The sequence below is a fragment of the Oreochromis niloticus genome, linkage group LG22, assembly GCF_001858045.2.
Source record: "Oreochromis niloticus isolate F11D_XX linkage group LG22, O_niloticus_UMD_NMBU, whole genome shotgun sequence".
Classification (NCBI taxonomy): domain Eukaryota; kingdom Metazoa; phylum Chordata; class Actinopteri; order Cichliformes; family Cichlidae; genus Oreochromis; species Oreochromis niloticus.
This window is the reverse complement of record NC_031985.2, coordinates 35622286-35641248: the sequence shown is the minus strand read 5'-3', so window position 1 is coordinate 35641248 and position 18963 is coordinate 35622286. Positions and strand designations below refer to the sequence as shown.

The 18963-nt window shown below is 42.0% G+C and overlaps 2 protein-coding genes across 2 annotated transcripts; one reads left to right on the top strand and one right to left on the bottom strand.

Annotated features, from left to right (window-relative positions):
• Window positions 1-1075: 1075 nt before the first annotated feature.
• On the top strand, window positions 1076-7400 carry s100v2 (S100 calcium binding protein V2). Its single transcript, XM_003455230.4, has 3 exons — window positions 1076-1233; window positions 3211-3342; window positions 6085-7400. The coding sequence occupies exons 1-3, from the start codon at window positions 1225-1227 to the stop codon at window positions 6253-6255; spliced, it is 312 nt and encodes a 103-aa protein (XP_003455278.1). The 5' UTR covers window positions 1076-1224; the 3' UTR covers window positions 6256-7400.
• Window positions 7401-7403: 3 nt separating this feature from the next.
• On the bottom strand, window positions 7404-17845 carry LOC102079668 (uncharacterized). The gene is made up of 4 exons (XM_019350992.2): window positions 17812-17845; window positions 14784-14887; window positions 13131-13176; window positions 7404-9386 (listed from the first exon to the last, which is right to left on the bottom strand). Exons 2-4 carry the CDS (start codon window positions 14845-14847, stop codon window positions 7778-7780), a joined length of 1719 nt encoding a protein of 572 aa, XP_019206537.1. The 5' UTR covers window positions 14848-14887; window positions 17812-17845; the 3' UTR covers window positions 7404-7777.
• Window positions 17846-18963: the final 1118 nt, after the last annotated feature.

Here is an 18963-nt window from a genome sequence, read left to right as displayed (position 1 = left end):
TGTGACAAAATATGGAAAAGTTCAAGGGGGCCGAATACTTTTGCAAGTCACTGTATGAGTTGAATTTTAGATCTACAAATATTTACTCCTTTTTTCACTCAAACAGGGACCATTTCTGAAAGGTTTTGATAGTGGAGGGGCATGCTGGGAAATGTATTCCTACACATTGTGGTAATGAATATAGCCCAAGTTGTTTACACCTGCGCACAGTCACAATGTGGGGGAAAGTTAATGAACATATGGATGGTTGTCTCTGGCTTTCAGAAATGTAGCCGGTTCTCGAGTAATACGCTAATATACTTATGTCAACGACTAACTAATAAAAACCCATCTGAAGCTTAGCACAGTTGTGAGGGCCCCGAGAGCTAAAGCTTGGTGCCAGTTTTTGTTAGAAAATTTCACTGAATGTTTGTATTTCAAAGAAATAAAGTTGAGACTAAAGTAGAGACTGTGTGGCATGTGTCTGTTACTGTAGGACCTGTGGGAGGAGCTACAACACTCAGAATGATTGACGGTATCCTGCTGAAACTGTTCGTTGCAGCTTCTGGGACTGGGTGTGGCATTAACCCTTTCCCTTACGAACATCAGCACATACATGAGAAGGAGGGGGAGCGGGTCTTTATTAGTGAGGGAAAAAATACTGCCTACTCTTATCTTTCCCAGCTTGGATACTGTACTTTAAAAAAGTCTGCCTATGTTTTTTAAATTCCAATATTCCCCCACCCCCTCTGCGCCACCACACAAACCGCATAACAGGAATGTGCTCATACCTGCTGTCTCTGGCTTTACTCTTTTAGTTTTGTTTCTTTTTAATCAGAGAACATCATTTTAGGGCCTTTTCCTATAATCTGACAGTACCGTGTACACTCCGTGTACAGCAGCTATTGCAGAGAACAGCAGTTTCCAGCTTTGCTAAAAGTTTCCAGATGTGGAACAAGCTGTTGAATGCTGTCCGAAGTATGGCACATCCTTTGCGCTGTGTAATGACACACTCACGAGTCACTTGTTGAAAACACAGCCTGAGATGTACATATGTGACTGTCTTGTATAACTGTGGTAAATTCATGGCATTGCGTCGGCATTATCTAAGAGCACAGCTCCTTCCTGGCTTTTCTTTGTGGCGGAGGGAGGATCTAGGAATGCTGCCAGCTGGTGACAGATGCAGTGCTTCACTGAACCTCTCCAGCAGCGAGAAACACAGGAAGACGAGTTACCGCAGTTAACATGCCTCAGGTAGGTAAAGACAACTTTTTTTTTAGTGCCGACATGTCAAATTGGACCTCTTGGCAGCAGACGTTTACACCATCGGCTCTTTAACCGGGGAAAAAAGGTGCTTTGGTGCGAAATCAATATGTGGATTTTTTAAAAAATGGCCTCTGTGCGCTTCACGGAGAAGCGACGTGTCACACAAGGCGTCAGATTATCAACGGGGGGACTGGGTTTGGATACGCAGGATGTAAATACTCATAATTTAGAAGTGACAAAAGCAAACATCAGCAATGGTTTATTCTCGAACTTTTTTTTCGGGCTGAAACTTTCAGAGGTATGCGGTCGGCGGCCCCTCCCCGAAAAGAAGTGCTAAGCGCAGGGTCCTGCCACTCCTCCACGACAAATTCAAAGTCGTAACAGTACACGCGTGTAATTCATCAAAGAGTTTTGTGGTAATTTGAGTCCGAGTAGTAACAAACAGTTAACGTGGGGAAAAAGTTCCTTGACCCGTAAAAGCGATCCGATGTGTGTCTGTTATACTGTGGGTCGCATTTTGTAGCGTGGCTCGGGTCCACTTACACTCTGTGAATGAGTGCAAAGTTGAGTAATCACCTTTATCCTTTGATGAAATGTTATTTATCATGATGGGTGTTGTCTCTTGCAGGATGACAGTGAGCCTTGGGTATAGTGGAAGGGCTTAATGCTATGGCCTGTACAGCCACAGCATGTGACAGAAATCAAACCAGTTTAATATCTGCTGAAGAGGTTTGACTCTTTGCCACTATCGAGACACCAAATGGGTGAATGTTGCTAGGAAGAATTATGTTCACGTGATAGCTGAAGGGCTTACTAACTCCTTTCATTTGGCACCAATCTGTACACACGTTTGTAGCTCTTGCCTTATTAAACAGCAGTTTTATCTGCATGAACTCAGACAGTGATCCACCTCTGTGTGTCCGTGTGCTCCATGATTCTGCAGTGCAGCGTTTCCTCATTTTCCTGTTTCTGTACGCCCCTTCTCATATCCCTGTTGCTCACAGGAACAACGAGTATCTTGCATTATTCCATGGTTACATCTTGAACCGTTTAGTAAATGAGACAAAACAGTCAAGGGAAGGAATTTCCTAAAGAAAAGCCAGTGCTGTAAAACCCATGATAAAGGATCATACGGACATTACAGAGCCACAAACTGACCCAGACTTTGTCTCACCTCATTTTTGAATCTCCACTGTGTGGAGTTACATCAAGCTTTACAACAAGCTGGATTCGATATGTTAATGAGCAGTACCGTTAACTATTTAAGATAAATCACTAATAGACTTTCAATAAATATAAAAACAACAAATTCAGTGAAATAAATAGATCTCCTGACCATTGCTACTTTCTTTGAAATACTTTTTAACGACGGTGAAGAAGGCTTGCTGCAGCTTGTGGTACGTTAGTCAGAAAGGGTGTGGTTCTGACAAAGCTGCTGCCACACATGCATTGAGAAACAGCAGGAGCACTGGAACCTGTTCTGATGGCCAAGGAATAATAATTGGATGAGTTTCTCAACAGGCTCATTGTAATGACTTTATAAGGTAATGATGTGTCGTGTTTATAGGTTGGTGTTTGCTCAAAATGCAGCAGCAACAAGATCTAAAATGCATGGTGGACAGTGCTGGTGGTTAATACGGTTTGCTCACAGCGAGAATGCACCTGGTCTGAACCCTGAGTGGGAACTTTCCTCTGGGTACTCCAGCGTCCTTCCCAGTTAGGTTCACTGGTGACTCTAATTTGGCCATGACTGAGGGAGATAAAACGTTTGAAGGGTGCTAAATTAATGTACAGGTAAAATTTGACTTAAAATGTGCTGCATAACGCAAGATCTGAAAGTGTTTTTTGTTTGTTGTGTTTTAAGGGTAAATGACTAATAAACTTGTTAAGAAAAATGTTTTTCTTTTAAAATTACCTGCCTTTCTCTTTTGTTGTTCTTTTCTTTTCGCCTTTAATTTTTCCCAGTATTCTGACCTGGAGAGTGCCATTGATACACTGGTCAGCCAGTTCCACTCTGCTTCAGCCGACAAGTCTCCGACGCTGAAAAGTGATGAATTCAAAAGTCTTTTGTCCTCCCAGTTGCCCAATCTGATGAAGGTAAATCCACAGTAAGCCTCCTTGTGCTTCTCTCTGACCGGGGCTCACAGTTATCTGTAGCAAATGGGTGTGGCAGCACACCTGACCATATTCAGCTTGCACGAAGACTAAGGGGAACATGCTTACAACAGAGTTATACAAGCCTAATCCGCACACAGGCAAACACACACTAAAAAATGTTAATCCCCTGAAGACATCCACTCTTTTCCATTAATCTAACGGCATCTCAGCTTAACCTCTGAATACAAACATGACTGCTGTTCTGTAAAAGTTTCTAAGGCAGTCTTACTTGGTTAGACCTTAGATTACATTTACAAGTAAATTCTGACATGGTCAGGTTAACGGACAGGCATTAAGATTAAAACTGCACATCAGTCTCTCCTGCATCTTGAGCTCATCAACTCTCTACAGATTCATTTGAAGATTGCTGTAATTTACTGTGACTGAAACATGTTTGTCAATGTTTTTTCATTAATCTCCTCCAATAATATAAATCATTTCTATTCATGGTAATATTTCTGTATGGTAGTAATGAGTCTGTGAAAGTTGTTGGCAGTTTTGTTTTGGTCTTATTTTGTAGAAACTTACGGTTCAGCTGTGCTATCAGACAAAATGCCAACATGCACACTTCTAGTATTTAATCATTAATACTAATCTAAAGAGCTCTGAGTGTTCAGTAAGACTTGAAAAGCACTATATGTTCTCCCCAGCCACTTTATTAGGTACACCTTTTCATCTGCTCATTAAGGCAATCTAACTAGCCATCACACGTGGTGGTAACAATGCATTTAGGCTGTTGTCAAGAGTGTCTGCTGAAGTTCAAACCAAGTATTAGAATGAGGAAGAAAGGTCATTTAAGTGACTTAAATTACAGGCCAGATTGCTTCGATCTGATAGGAAGATAACAGGAACTTTGATAAAAAGAAGAATGCAGTGGAGCATCTATGAATGCGAAACCACATCGGATGCCAGTCGTGTCAGCTAAGAACAGGAAATGAGGCCACAATTCGCACAGCCTCATCAAAATTGGTAAATAGACTGATTCTTGTATAGCACTTTCCTACTCAAAGCACAACTTACCTCATTCACACAAGCACTTTTTCTAGGCCCAAGTCCTTTTCTATTTAACAATCACGCACATCTTGCCCAAGAATACTTTGGCATGCAGACAAGATCAAACTACCAAGCTTCCAATCAGTAGATGATCTGCTCTGCCTCCTGAGCTGCAGCCACCCCAACAAACTGGACAACATTTGAAAAATGTTTTTTGACCTTTTGAGTCTTGATTTCTGCTGCTCCATCCTGCTTTCAATGCATGTAATGGTTTGGGGCCCTTTGTGGTCCCTTACCATCAGTTGACCATAGTTTATATACCACCACCTATTTGAAGATTATCGTTGACCATGTAAACCCCTTTATATCCATCTACTGAATAGACTCCACAGTCACCGCATCTCAAGACAAAGTACTACGGCAGCTCTGAGAGCACAAGGTGGATCCAACCCTGTGTGACCAATGTGTACCTAATAAAGTGGTCAAATATTGCATATAGTAAAAAATTAATCCATTTAATTAAACATACAGAGTGGGTCTGGACTAAAAACGCTTCACGCAGTGTTCCATGGTGATTAGGGTTTATTTACAGTGTTTTTATGTACAAGCAACAGTAGTGTAGGTTTTCAGCTCCTTCTGGCTGGGTCAGCACTCCGGAGCATTCGAAACATCAAACTGTGACACCTCATTCACCTTGCGGTAGTCCAAACAGAACCGTATAGACCCATCTTTTATCACTACAAGAATCATGGGGCTACACTAGGCACTGTGGGACCTTTACCCACATCTTCAGCATCACAGCCAGTTCTGCTTGAGCTATTTGCGTTTTGTGTTCAGGTAGCCTGTAGAGCCATGATGCACCGTCACATCAGGGCACGTCTCAAAGTGGTGCTCCATGAGCGTGGTGTGACCACAAGGGAGAACACATCTGAAAACTACTGCTGCAGTGCAGCACCATTCATTGTCTGGGCCTGTGTGAGATGGTCGTCACCATTGGAGAGAGGTGGGAATCACCAGAGAAGTTTCAGCCACTCTCCATGCTTTGAGGAGGTTAAGGTGATATACCTGTGTGGCTCCTTCCTGGTCCAACCGCATCACTTCAAAATCAACATCCCCCACTCACTGGGGGACTCTAAAGGGCCCTCGTCACTTAGCAAGTAATTTTACTGTGGCACTATCGTGTTTTATAATCCACATGTGCAAGGAAGCATCAATGGTGGTCCACAACCATCTGTCGGATGTCCTCAAAGCACCACCTTGCTGCGTGGGCAGGATGAGGGCCAGCACCTGGACTTCCAGTTTGAATTTACAAAATTAAATACATTAACCGATGGTAAATGAACTGGCGTATCTACCACTCAGAGCTCTTTACACTATAAGACACATTCACATAGCCACATTCTTACAATGCATGCACTGGTGGATGCGTTAGGACCATTTTGGTGTTCAGTATCTTGAGCAAGTCTTGTCAGAGTGTCTTCAGTTGCACTAGTTTTATTCTGGGTAAAATTCTGTCATTTGAGTGCTCCCTGTTTTTTGTTTGTTTTTGTCTTTGGTGATAAAGATATCCCGAACTGTGATCAGTAACCTAACAGTTATGTAATTAACTGGAAGGATATTTTCTTGTAAGTCTGGTTTATCTGTTAACATTTTCACTTTAACGTGAGTTGTTTTGTCGTGTTCTGACAGGGAGTCGGCACCGACCAGGGATTTGGTGATATCCTGCGGAAGATGGGTGTAGGTGATGGCGAGGGCATCTCTTTCAAGCACTTCTGGAATTTAATCCAGTCACTAGCCACCTCGCAGTTTGGCCTCCTTAGTGGTCAGAAGGGCTCGTCATGCAGCTGTATTCTCCTGTAAAGAGCAGCTTCTCAGCCCAACACGCATTTGGAAATTTAACTCAGCAGAGTAACACATACACATCACACTCGTAAAGAATTGTCAAACAGAATACAAGGGTACAAAATCCATTCTAAGCATTCATGACTAAACATTACAGTTTTAACTAGTTTACCTTTGAATTCAGATTACTTTGTTTAAGTTCAAAGTAAAATGTAAACTGATTTTGAATAAAATACTCAATTTGTCCTCCTTTGTATTTTTTTTTCATTTATCATGCTACACATGTTACAAAAGCCTAAACCTTATGTTATTAGACACCACAGTGTCACTGGTGTCTGATTGTTCTTCTGTCTTTGTGTTGCTTCAAGATGCTAATCATATTTAGTTCTTTGGGTGTTTGGTCCAAAAAATGTTCTACAAATTTTAAAACTATAAATCTTACAAACACCTCTGCTTTGAATAAAAACATATACATGGAACTAAGTTGGTTGTTTGAAAAAGAAAGCTGTTAGCTATCATCAAAACCAGAGTGAATAACTTCTGTCCCGTTCATGTCGCTCCAGTTTGTCATGTTTTTGATTTGCAAAAGTGTTGGGTGCTTTAAAACTGGTCCAAATCACTATATTAATGGTCTGCTGGTGTGGTATTTTAACTTGTATTTCTTAATAGGTCAGAGGTCAACATTTTAAAATGGTTAGATCAATGAAATACAAAAAAGAAGGTAAAACACAATTTACTATTTTAGAAAAGGGAACAAAAAACAAGCTCCGCCTTCCCTTGCCTAATAATAATCACGGCCAGGTGACGTTCCAGTTATGTAGTCAACTTTAAGAGAGAATTAACATCAAGTCACTGGAAATATTCATCACTTTCAGACCTCTGAAGTGTAGAATTTATTTCCTGGCTTGTAGAAAGTTGACTCGCGAGTAAATTGTTTCTCAGTAACAAAACATGTGATTTTGTATTATTTCTAATCATATATTAGAATTATTATATTTGAAATCTCAAATTGTTCCTTTGTAATATTCCCTTATTCTAGAATGCTTTGCCTCTGATTTCTGTGTATTTATATTTTGTAATTCTCTGTAGTCTGACCTTTGACACCAAAAGAAAAGTGATTTAATGAAGATTTGAATAAACATGTAACGAGTTTCCCAATATCACCTGTTGTTACGGCGTTGCTTTGTTGATTTTAAAGAAACATAATTTAACTGGTTTATATGAAAACTGGTATTATATGATGCAGTTAATTTTTTAATTTTAGAATAGTGTCAACTTTTCCAGATATTTTATATTTCGACATAAGAAGACATCACAAAAACCTCTGAAGTTCTGTTTTAATGCTTTCATTTTAATGCACCAAGATTTTTCTTCTATTCTTCTACCTATTTAAATACAAATGTGAAGCAGTAGATGACTGTGAAGCATTTTATAGTTTTATGTTGTAATTCATCCAGAGTACAGTATTTTCAGCACAGAAAAATATTGTAACTGTACAATGAAAACAATGAAGTGGACAGTATGAACTGTTACACCAGCATTACAGATTCATATTCCCATGCAAAGAAGGTGCACATCCTCTTTTGAGTTTTTTCCCCTCGGGCGTACCTCGGAAGAATTCAAGATAAGATGAAAATGCGTACTTATTCATGACTTTAACCCTCCCAAAGATATCTAGCTCTGTTTGCTCATCATGGTTAATAGCACTCATAATCTGCTTTGATTTAATGTACAGTGCATTTTCCTTTGCAACAACTTGATCTAACCAAATCTGCATGTTCTGTGGTGCCATTTCAAAGTTGTCGACGGCACAGCCATAGAATCCTCGTTTCAGATGTTCAGGCCAGGGTTGATCGGTTATCATTGGGTGGTCATCCCTCACAAATGCTGTGCACAAGGGACTGTCACTTCCTCGTGAATGGCCTACTTCACAACCAATGACAGTCATAAGGAAAAGTGAGAAGGTTCTGAAGTTACGCACCGATGCTGAAAACACAGCTGCCATAAAATAATGACCCCATCTCTCACAGTTGTAATTACACTGCTGAAACTGGAAGGTTTGGCGACAGAAGTCATTGAATTTTGATGGTTTGAGACCCTCTCTCAGCTTCTCCAGGGAGGACTCGTCCTGCTGGTCCTTAAAGCTCTGAAGAAAATTTTGAATTTCCACTTGATTGTCAGGATTCATGAATTTTCCCGCCAGAGTTACATTCAGAGTTTTCCCATTTACTTTGTAAATGCATTCATTGAGAATGTAGTAAAGGTCCGATGCAATTTCTTCTCTGGCATTGTACCGTATCTCCACTAGCAGATGTTGAATGCTTATGATATGCTTCAGGATAATGTTGTCTTCTCCTGCCGTTGGCTTTTCTAGCCAAATTGCTTTTAGGTGTCTTGAATCATCTGTGGTATAATCAGGAGCACGCCTTCTTTCGTTTTCCTCAAAAAACAAGCTCCAAGTCAGCCCCTCCAGGCAGTCGATAAAGTGATACTTTTTGCGCAGTTCCATTGGAACAAACATTTGAGGGTGGCTTGGCCAGTCCAGTGTCTGCAGATACAAAATATTTCCTTTATAATTGTGAAATACTGGTCCTGGACAGCCAAGTTCCTTTTTTATCACCAGATCACCTCTTTGGTTTAGTTCAGCTATGACTGTGCTGTAGTGCTCATGGGACCTCCAGACACCGTTAGTTGTCGTCAGTATATCACCATCAGAATTAACTGACAGGAGTGTGTTGTATAGGTTGAGCTTTGTTTCCACACTAAAAGACCGGAGACTTTGTAGGAACTGCAACATGAAGTGTTGGTCATTTCCAACATTGCAGCTTATGAGGCTGATGGTGCCAAGATGACCAATGTTTGTTTTAGTTTTTAAGGTGAAAACAAATCTGGCAAGTTCCTTTGGGTCATAACCAGCCAACTGGGCTGCTCCAGTAGGGCTTTGACTACCATGGCCAACCAGTACAATGTCATGATTTCTAGTCGAAAACAAATTGCTTCCTTGCAGAACGTACAGTGCCCTCTTATGGTACATTAGCAGATTTGATGAACTGGGATGCTTCTGGAACAGGTAAGTGGCTGACTCAATCACTGCAGGTTCCTCTTCCATGATTACTATCGTTTGATGGCTGTATTTTGTGTCATTTTCCCTGAGGATTACATGAGTTTTGTTAGACATTAATTATGCCTCAAATTGTTCATTGTATGTGAATGTGTAACTTTCTGACTAATTTAAAAAAACTGGAATGATTTCATCTATCACATAAGAAAAACCAAGTAGGCAACACCCAGTTAAAGAAAACACTGCATGATTTTGGCAATTAGTTATTCTCTGACATTGTGTTGGTCCCATTTTGGGCTTTCCAATTTGTCTGCATTATTACTGTTTTTACTATTAGAATTATTAGAAATGCATCCGTCCATGATCTGGTGCCATATCGCAGGGCCAGCAGCCAGCCACTTCTTCCAACTCATCCATCAAAACACAGATGGGTTCCCAGGCCAGCCAAGAATATAATTTCTTCGGCGTGTCCTGGGTCTACCCTGGTGCCTCCTCTCAGACGTTTCTTTTACACTCGGCCGCAGCTTTTCACCTGCCAGCCATACATTCACAACAACAACGCAACAACCTCCCCCGCAGCCACACCACGCACCACAAACCACGCCGACCTAGGCCGGGGAGCCATCCGGCCTCATCAAGCCTACCGCCGCTTGCTTCCTCCAAGTGGCCACGAGCATGTTGCATGACGGACCCAACCACACAGTTCGTTCATTTCAGCACCTTTATTTTGGGGAGTGAGCAGGTGGTGGAGCTTGCTCAGCTGCCAGGAACGGGTGCAGGCACCTGCCGGTTGTTCCCACTGGCGGCAAAACACCGCCACCTGCTCCCTCCGCGTGGCCGCGAGCTCGGCCACCATTTGGGCCCGCGCCTCCCTCCCGCCCGGTCGTGGTCAAGCTATGCCATGATCCTGGGTTTTGGCACCACTGTAGAAGATGCATGGCAGACCGACCACATTGTCACACCTTGTCTACACCTTGTTTAGCTATCTCACTGGCCTCCAGTAATGAGTGAATCATCCCCTTCTTCCCCAAACTTGGCTTCTTCTACAGAAGGCTTGTCAGTGGGATTAAGGAGTTAAGGAGTACGTCCTTAATTGAAGTCAGCAGTGCTCCCTACACACTATACACTGTGTTAGGACCTCTTTCCCCTCCTGAGTTGCCTTACAATTGAACCATGGAAAAAGACTTTGGGACTGCCTCAAAGCGATTCTGGTCTTTTTCCATACTCTCACTCAACTCCTCCCACATTCAATTTTTTGCTTTAGCCACTGCCGAAGTTGCATTCCAGTTGGGCTGCCGGTGTCCATCATCTGTCTCCAAAGTCCCATACACTAACCAAGGCTAATAAGATTCCTTCTTCAGCTTGTTCACCTCAGATGTTGACCGTCCAGTTAGGGGATTACCACCACAACAGACACACCCCACCTTGAAGCCAAAGCATCATACAGCAGACTCAGCAATGGAGGTGCGGAACATGGTCAATATGGACTCAGTGTCCTCAGCCTTCCTCGAAATAATGTCAAAGTTCTGCCAGAGGTGGGAGTTGAAGATCTTATGGGCAGAGGCCTCTGCCAGGCCTTCCCAGTGCACCCTCATTATGTTTAGATTCATGAGGTCTGTCCAGCGTTCTCCCCCACCAACTGATCCAGCTAACCACCAGGTGGTGATCAGGTGATATATTGACAGCTCAGCTGCTCTCTTCCTCAGAGTGTTCAGAACATACAGTCACAGATCTGATTATGCAATTTCAAAACACTAACATGTGACCATGTGACCGGTGAAGTCTCCCAGTAGGACAATGGAGTCACCCAATCGTTCAGCGCATGAGTGCAAACGACAGTCAGGACCCATTTCCTGGCCCAAAAGCACAAGAAAACAACCCTCTCATCCACCAGCAAAAACTCCAACATACAGGCAGCAAGCCAAGGGGTTACAAAAATACCCACCCCCAATGTGCTGCTTCTCACTGAGAGCAACACTGGACTGGAACAAAGTCCAGCTCCTCTCCAGACTGGCTCCAGAGCCCAAGGCGTGCATCGGCGTGAGTCACACCTGAGTCATCTAGCTGATGTCTCCAACCTCGCACACTAGCTCAGGCTCCTTCACCACCAGAGAGGTCACATTTTGTTTCACAGTCACCTCAATAGGCGGGGAATAGTCTGCCAGGGCCTCCGCCCTTTGCCTCCGCCCAACACGCATTTGAATTATTAACATTACTATTTTTAAGTATTGCTTACGTTAGTCTACAGCCATGTTAGTGATACTCTGAAGCCTTCTCTAGGTCTTAGAAATACAAATCTATCTTTATGATTTTAAGCTCAAATACACCGCTCAAAAGTTAAAGGAACTCTTTTTAATCAGAGTATATCATCAACTCAGTTAAACATCTGGAATATTGATCTGGCCAGTTGATTGGCAGAGGGGGGTTGTTGATCACTTTCATTTCCTTTGGTGTTAGTGAAACTATCACCAGGTGCACTAGTGAGGCAACACAACCACCAAAACAGCTAGACCATTTCTGACCAGTTTTGCATATTACTAGGGTCATTTTCCTACGGTTGAATGAGGCGATCCCATATGGAAAAGAAATAGAAAAAACTTATAAAAGACTTGCATAAGATGTGGCCTACTTCATATAGTGAATCATATAAGGCTTATATGATTTATTCATGAAAGTGGCCACTTTCATATATTGTTTTAGTAAGTATCCAAAACATACAAGTTTCATTTATATAATTTTTCAAGGGATCTTATATCTGTTTTCACTCTTATATACTTTTCATACAAGTTTCACACAAGACAGATACAAACTTTATAAGATTTATGTATATCTTTTCCATATGGGATACCTTGACCCTAGAGAGGTTGCACAGATAGTCAGAAGATTTGCTGTGTCTTCCAGCACAGTCTCATAATCATGGAGGAGATTCCAGGACAGAGGCGGTTCCTCTAGGAGAGCTAAACAGGGCCAGAGAAGTCCTTAAACATCAACAGGACGGGTATTTGCTCATTTGTTAAAGGAGAAACGGGATAAGCACTGCCAAAGCCCAACCAAATTACCTCCACCAGGCCACTGGTGCGAATATCTCTGACCAAACAATCAGAAACGGATTGTGTGGTCTGGGTGGCCGAAGAATTGACATCAGCACTGGGCCCTGTGCTCACTGTCCCACACTGTGGAGCCTCACTGGCATATGCCATAAAATACCAGAATTGGTAGGTCTATGACTGGAAACCACTGATTTCCACAGCACAGCACAGACAGCAGGTTCACCTGGTGAAGCCACGAAGAATGTTTTGGTGCTTATATTATCATTCAGCATGGTTTGGTGGTGGGTCAGTGATGGTCTGGGGAAGCAGACCTCTACAGGCTAGGCAACAACACCATGACTACCATTAGGTATTGGGATGCAATCCATCGACCCATCATCAGACTTTACACTAGTGCAGACGGTCTTGGTTCCTCCTGGTGCACAACAGTGCCGGAGTATTCCTTCATCCTCTGATCAGGGCATTGAATGATGAAGAAGTTGATATAACTGACTTGCCCTTACGTAAATGCAACAAAACACCTCCAGGACATTACTGTATATGAAACTCCATCCATCACTGCCAGGTTCAGACTGTCCAGGAGCTCAGTGATACCCTGGTCCAGATCTGGAAGGAGATGCCCCAGGACACGATCTGTTGTCTCATTAGGAGCATTCCCTGTCAATGTCAAGGGACATTGTTTTTCTATGTAACACTGAACCTACAGATATGCAGTGTTTGTTCCCTGCCAGGCTTAATCTAGTGTTAAAAACATCAGTCTGTTACATTATGTGGTGGCTTACCAGTGTTCTGGAATGAAGGTGGATTGATTCCTTTGAACATTCCAGTCTGCAATGACAGAGAATCAAACAATAAATCTAATGTCTGAATGTACTCTTGTGTTTCTTTTAAGGTAACTGCTGATCATACTCCTCCTTAATTTTTTTTCTTTCTTTCAGATGTAAATGTACTGTTACACTAAAAACATTTGCTTTGTCAAGAGGAGCACTATAAACTCTCTATGGGCTCCTCTTGTTTATTTTATTGATTTATTCGTTTGTTTTTAATATTATTTTTTACATATGTTTTATTTATTATTATTAGTAGTAGTAGTAGTAGTATTATCAGGGAAGGTCCTATGTGCACAGTGATATGTCACAAGCCATAATGACAGTGTAATTAAAAGGAGGGGCAGATGGCCACAAGGCTCAGTCAACAAACCCGCACAAATTTCCCTCCTCACTCCAGCCTAAGAAACGTACAATAAGGTAGAGGACTACCCATGGAAGGAGAGGGTCAGCTCCCCAGTTCCCCACACCCCACCACAGGGCAGGGAAAACAGATCCGGGGCTGCCACAACAACATTCTGGAGTACGACCAAGGTGAGCACTAATTGACTGTAGTGTTTTCTACACTCACTGGTCAGCACCCACTATCCCCACTGCAAAGGGTAGTTTAGAGCACAGGTGTCTAACTCCAGGCCTCGAGGGCCGGTGTCCTGCAGGTTTTAGATGCGTCCTCGATCCAATACAGCTGATTTAAATGGTTAAATTATCTCCTCAACATATCTTGAAGTTCTCCAGAGGCCTGGTAATGAACTAATCATGTGATTCAGGTGTGTTGACCCAGGGTGAGATCTAAAACCTGCAGGACACCGGCCCTCGAGGCCTGGAGTTCAACACCTCTGAGTATGCAGATGAGGGACTTGGAGGGCCATCTGCCTACTGAGTCCTAATATTAGTCACCTACTAAATAAACAAAGGACCAAAAAACAGGAACAAGCTAGCCTGGCCCAAGTTTGACACATGCTTCTCCCAACGTGCTCAAACTATCCTCTTACTGAGGAATGGTATTCATTTGGTGGCTGAATTAAAGTTATTTCTGACATTTTTTTTCCACTGATGCATTTTTTTTGTTATTGCAGATCAAAATGATGTGGCTTTGTTTTACATGTGTACAGAAATACATTAACACTGTAAATACCACTAACTTTGCTCTCGTTTAGTGAATGATGGACAAAGAAAATGGTGCTGTAGACTTTAAGATATCATGTTACTGATATATAAATGGCCTGTATTTGTATAGCGCTTTACTAGACCCTAAGGACCCCAAAGCGCTTTACACAACCAGTCATCCACCCATTCACACACTGGTGATGGCAAGCTACAAGAAGCCACAGCGGGGCGCACTGGCAGAGGCGAGGCTGCCGAACACTGGTGCCACCAGGCCCTCTGACCACCACCAGTAGGCAACGGGTGAAGTGTCTTGCCCAAGGACACAACGACCGAGACTGTCCAAGCCGGGGCTCGAACCGGCAACCTTCCGATTACAAGGCGAACTCCCAACTCTTGAGCCCATATATTCCCTCTTTAGCAATTCTATGATGAAAGAAGTGCTATTTCAAAAAAAGACATCCAGAACATGTTTACATTAAAAAAAAAATATAATGATCTTACCAGAGTTTATTCCTGCTGCCAGAGACAGCTGAACAATAAGCCAAAATCCACTGAGTTTCAACATAGCTGTGACGCTCTGTGAAGTGCAGCTGAAATGAAGTTCACTGTGGATTCAGCAGATAGACGAGCTTCAGGTTATATCTCTGCCCACATTTGGTTAGATAGTAATGTAAATGACAAACCTGCATCTATGCCCATGCAGTTAAACAGTTACTTCACTCTTTAAAGTGTGTGCACCAACATATTCTTTCTGCTCTGACTGTGAATTACTACCATTCATAACTGACTCAATTTGCTAATTGACACATGCAAATGTTGTAAGTGTAGATCCCACTGAGATGTTCCAGCAGACAACTTCACTTTTAAAACGGCAAGTAAATTATTTACAAGGTGCATTGCTGTTAAGAAAATCATGTGAGAGATAAAAAAAAAAAGACTCCCACCTCATTAGAATGAGTCAAGATTAAATATTAGATCTTTATAGTTCAAGACAGAATCTATTGTAAGAGTTTGACTGTTTTATAAAATAAATATCACACATAAAAGTGGAATGAAAACTGTGACATTAGTAATAATCATATCCTAAGTGCACTGAACAACAGCCGATGCTAAGAAAATAAGCTCGAGGTGTTCCCGTCCCTTTCTGCTAACCAGCTGGTATTTGTTTGCTAGAGTCATGTGTTACACTGGGGACGGGGATCTGTATCCTTATGAACTATAATAAATTATGATTAATTTCTGTCTCACTTTTATGAGTGATAATTTAATAAAGCAAACAAAAACTACCACAATGCATTCTCCCTTGACATATTAAGATTCTAACATCCAGTACATTGGAAACATGGTACACTGCAAATATACTGACCTAACAGGAACTGTGGAAACCAGTAAAAACCAATTTCATCCACTTCAGTTCAATTCAATTTTATTTATATAACGTCAAATCACAACAACACTCACCTCAAGGCGCTTTATATTGTAAGGTAGACCCTAGCATAATAGATACAGAGAAAAACCCAACAATCATATGACCCCCTATGAGCAAGCACTTTGGCGACAGTGGGAAGGAAAAACTCCCTTTTAACAGGAAGAAACCTCCGGCAGAACCAGGCTCAGGGAGGGGCGGGGCCATCTGCTGTGATTGGTTGGAGTGAGAGAAGGAAGACAGGATAAAGACATAAGAAAATCCACCTGCCAAACTCCTCGTTGACTGCTGGTGACTCCCCCCAACAACAAGCGATGCCCACTCCTGCTTAAAATATGACTTTAGCTGCTTAAACAAATGGATGAATGGAACTGTAGAATATCTTGTTCAGTCTGAGACAATTTGGGGAACTGGACTGGGACAAAAATGTATATGTGTATATATTTCATTTTGTATGATTACTATTATTGAAAATGGTTTTAATCAGGTACAGTTGTTGTTGGGTTAGTTCTTAGTTGCCTGCAACATGTGACAATAATTAAAAGTCACACTTGAGCTATTAGCAGTGACTCGTGATCAGTGTTGGGTAAGTTACTTTAAATTAGTAACTTAGTTACATTACTAGTTACTTCTCTAAAAAAGTAACTCAGTTACTTCAAGTTACTCGTTACTTTCAGAGTAACTAGTTACTAGGGAAAGTAACTTTGGTTTTACTCAGAATTCTCTTGTTAATGTGTTGCTTCCGTAACTGGATACCCAGCCAGACTGCCAGTCTTCTAGCTTGCTTACTTGCCACAAGTGCACTGTGCCACCTACCAATAGAAAGGAAAAAATAATGTGCACATTTCCACGAGAGAAATCCCACGCCTGGACCGTCGTTGACCGCCGCCATGATTCTAGCCTGCTTTTCACATCCAACACAAAAACTGCAGTCGTGGTGCTTTTGATTGTACTCAGAACTTGGAAATTCTGCCTTCTGAATAGGAAGATGTAGGTAACACCAGACTGCAGATGAGCTGCATCCAGGGCTGGACTGGGACAAAAAAATCGTCCCGGGCATTTTGACTAGAGACCGGCCCACCATTATAGGAAAAATCATAAAGCCTTTGAATGAAAATAAACACTGTTGTGACAGTGATGTACACTGTTCTGATGGTATATATGTATCAATCTATCAATTGTTTGTTGTAAGACTCAGATAATTATTTTTTTAAAAGCGAGACATTTTAAATGAGAATAATAAAGAAAAGTATTTCTTTGTGCCCCCCTTTCCCTGTTAATGCCCTACCTGGCCCCCTGGCAACACTTTGCTAGACCCGCCCCTGCACAGTTACCAGCTGTCAGCTACTTAGAAAAGGATCCTGGTGTTATTTGTCTCTCAGAAACAGCTCATAACTTTCCTTCAACTCATTCGTGTCACCTAAAAGGTAAACCTGTTTCTCCATCACCTGTTCAGCTCTGATGATTCAGTAAGGACATCTCCTGGTTTCATCTGCATGTTTCCCTCTCACCAGATAACCAAACCGATATCATGACCAGCAGCTTTACAGCTGTGGCTCCAGCAAACATCAGCTGATACTAGAAATTAATATTAAATAAATTCTAACAACAGCTGATCAAGCTTAAACGTGCTGCTGTTGTTTAACGCGACATCCGCTGGTTTCCTCTTTCTGGCGCAAAGTGGGCGATAAATAAACAAGAGAGAAAAGCCGATCAGCTGATCATTGATCAGTTTCGTGATTGAAGTAGAAACAGGAGAGAATGAGAGAAGAAGAGGCAGCTGTGCAGCTTCAGCTTTGTGTCTTTTTCATTGTAGCTGAAGTCCGGGACAAACTGTGTTCCTTTTCACCTCAGTACGAAACGCGTAATATTTTCTCTGAATACGAGACGATTCTGTTTTTTACGGGACGGTTGGAAACTCTAATAATTAACCTTATGAACAAAATAAAGTTCAACATCAGTAACATAGCACCCACCCAGCTGTATAGAAACTCTGTCATGCTAGCTAGCACGCAGTACGAAAATGTCAGCATACCGAAAATAAACTCCACCTAAACTTGGTTTATATCTGACCCAGATAGACTGCAGGTCATAACTTCTTACCTGAAGTTCAGTTCACCTGACACGCGGACCGGCGGCCGCTTCGGGTCTCTCCTCCTCTTGCCTCCCTTTTCCTTCATCCACCTGCTGGCCTCCACCACTTGCTAATGTTATTGAATCTGTGGAAGCTCCGCGATATCCACCACACGAAGTAACGAGTAACGAGCCTATCTAAATCCCAGTAACGAGTAACGCGTTCCTGGTTTTGGCATAATAACTAGTTACCGTGCTCGTTACCACAATAATAACGTAGTTACTGTAACGCGTTACTTAATAACGCGTTAGTCCCAACACTGCTCGTGATCAAAGCAACCTTTCATTTTACCCGAATCCTTGAATTTCTCCCTTCCTGATTGTGTCCCTCCATCTATTTTCTTACTCTTTAATTTCACCTTCCTCCATCTCTTCCTTACTTCTCCACAGCTGATGCTAGCAGCAGGTCTGGTTACTAGCTGCTTGTAGCTGTTACAAGCTGTTACTAGTTGTAACTAGTTGTTGCTGGTACTGTTCAAAGGTATGCCAGATTACCAGTGCAGCCCTGGTTTTTGCTCCAATGAACAGAGACAGTTAAAAAGCAGACACTGGAGCCTGTTCAAACCTGAAAATGTCTGAAGCACTGGGCAGCATTGTGGTTCAGTGGTTAGCACTTTTGTCCCATTTTTATAGTTTTCTTTCTGAAGTATCTATACCCCGTCACTTCTGAGAATGGTAACTGTGTTTCTAGTTCTCTGCCTTGGTTGTTAGTTTGCTGTTGTGCTATTCCCAGTTGTGTTGTGTGTCTGTCTAATATCTATGTGTTCTGTCTCTATGTCAAGCTCACGTGTCTTTATCTGAGTCTGTGTACATATGTGATACTTGCTGTTTTATTTTGACAGTCCCTCATCTCGTGTGTCTTCAGTTTTGCTTCCCTGTCTCAGTTAGATTACACTCAGCCGTGTTCCCAGGTCCAGGTGTGTCCTCTCTGCCTGATTCCCTCTTTTGTATATATCGTCTGTTTCTCTGTCATCATCATCTTATCTTCCCTCATACTGTGTGTTCAGTTTGTGTGTAGTTTTCCAGTGTAGCAAATCCTTAGTATCAGCCCAATGTGAAGTGTTTAGTCATTGATTACTAATTGTTTGCCTCTTTTTCAATTTAACTCAACAGATGCCTTTT

Coding starts and splice junctions, on each gene's coding strand:
- s100v2 (XM_003455230.4), top strand. Junction 3,343..6,084: donor AGTTGCCCAATCTGATGAAG/GTAAATCCACAG, acceptor GTGTTCTGACAG/GGAGTCGGCACCGACCAGGG.
- LOC102079668 (XM_019350992.2), bottom strand. CDS start 14,847: ATGTTGAAACTCAGTGGATTTTGGCTTATTGTTCAGCTGTCTCTGGCA. Junction 13,177..14,783: donor GGCAGCAGGAATAAACTCTG/GTAAGATCATTA, acceptor CTGTCATTGCAG/ACTGGAATGTTCAAAGGAAT. Junction 9,387..13,130: donor ACCTTCATTCCAGAACACTG/GTAAGCCACCAC, acceptor TGTAATCCTCAG/GGAAAATGACACAAAATACA.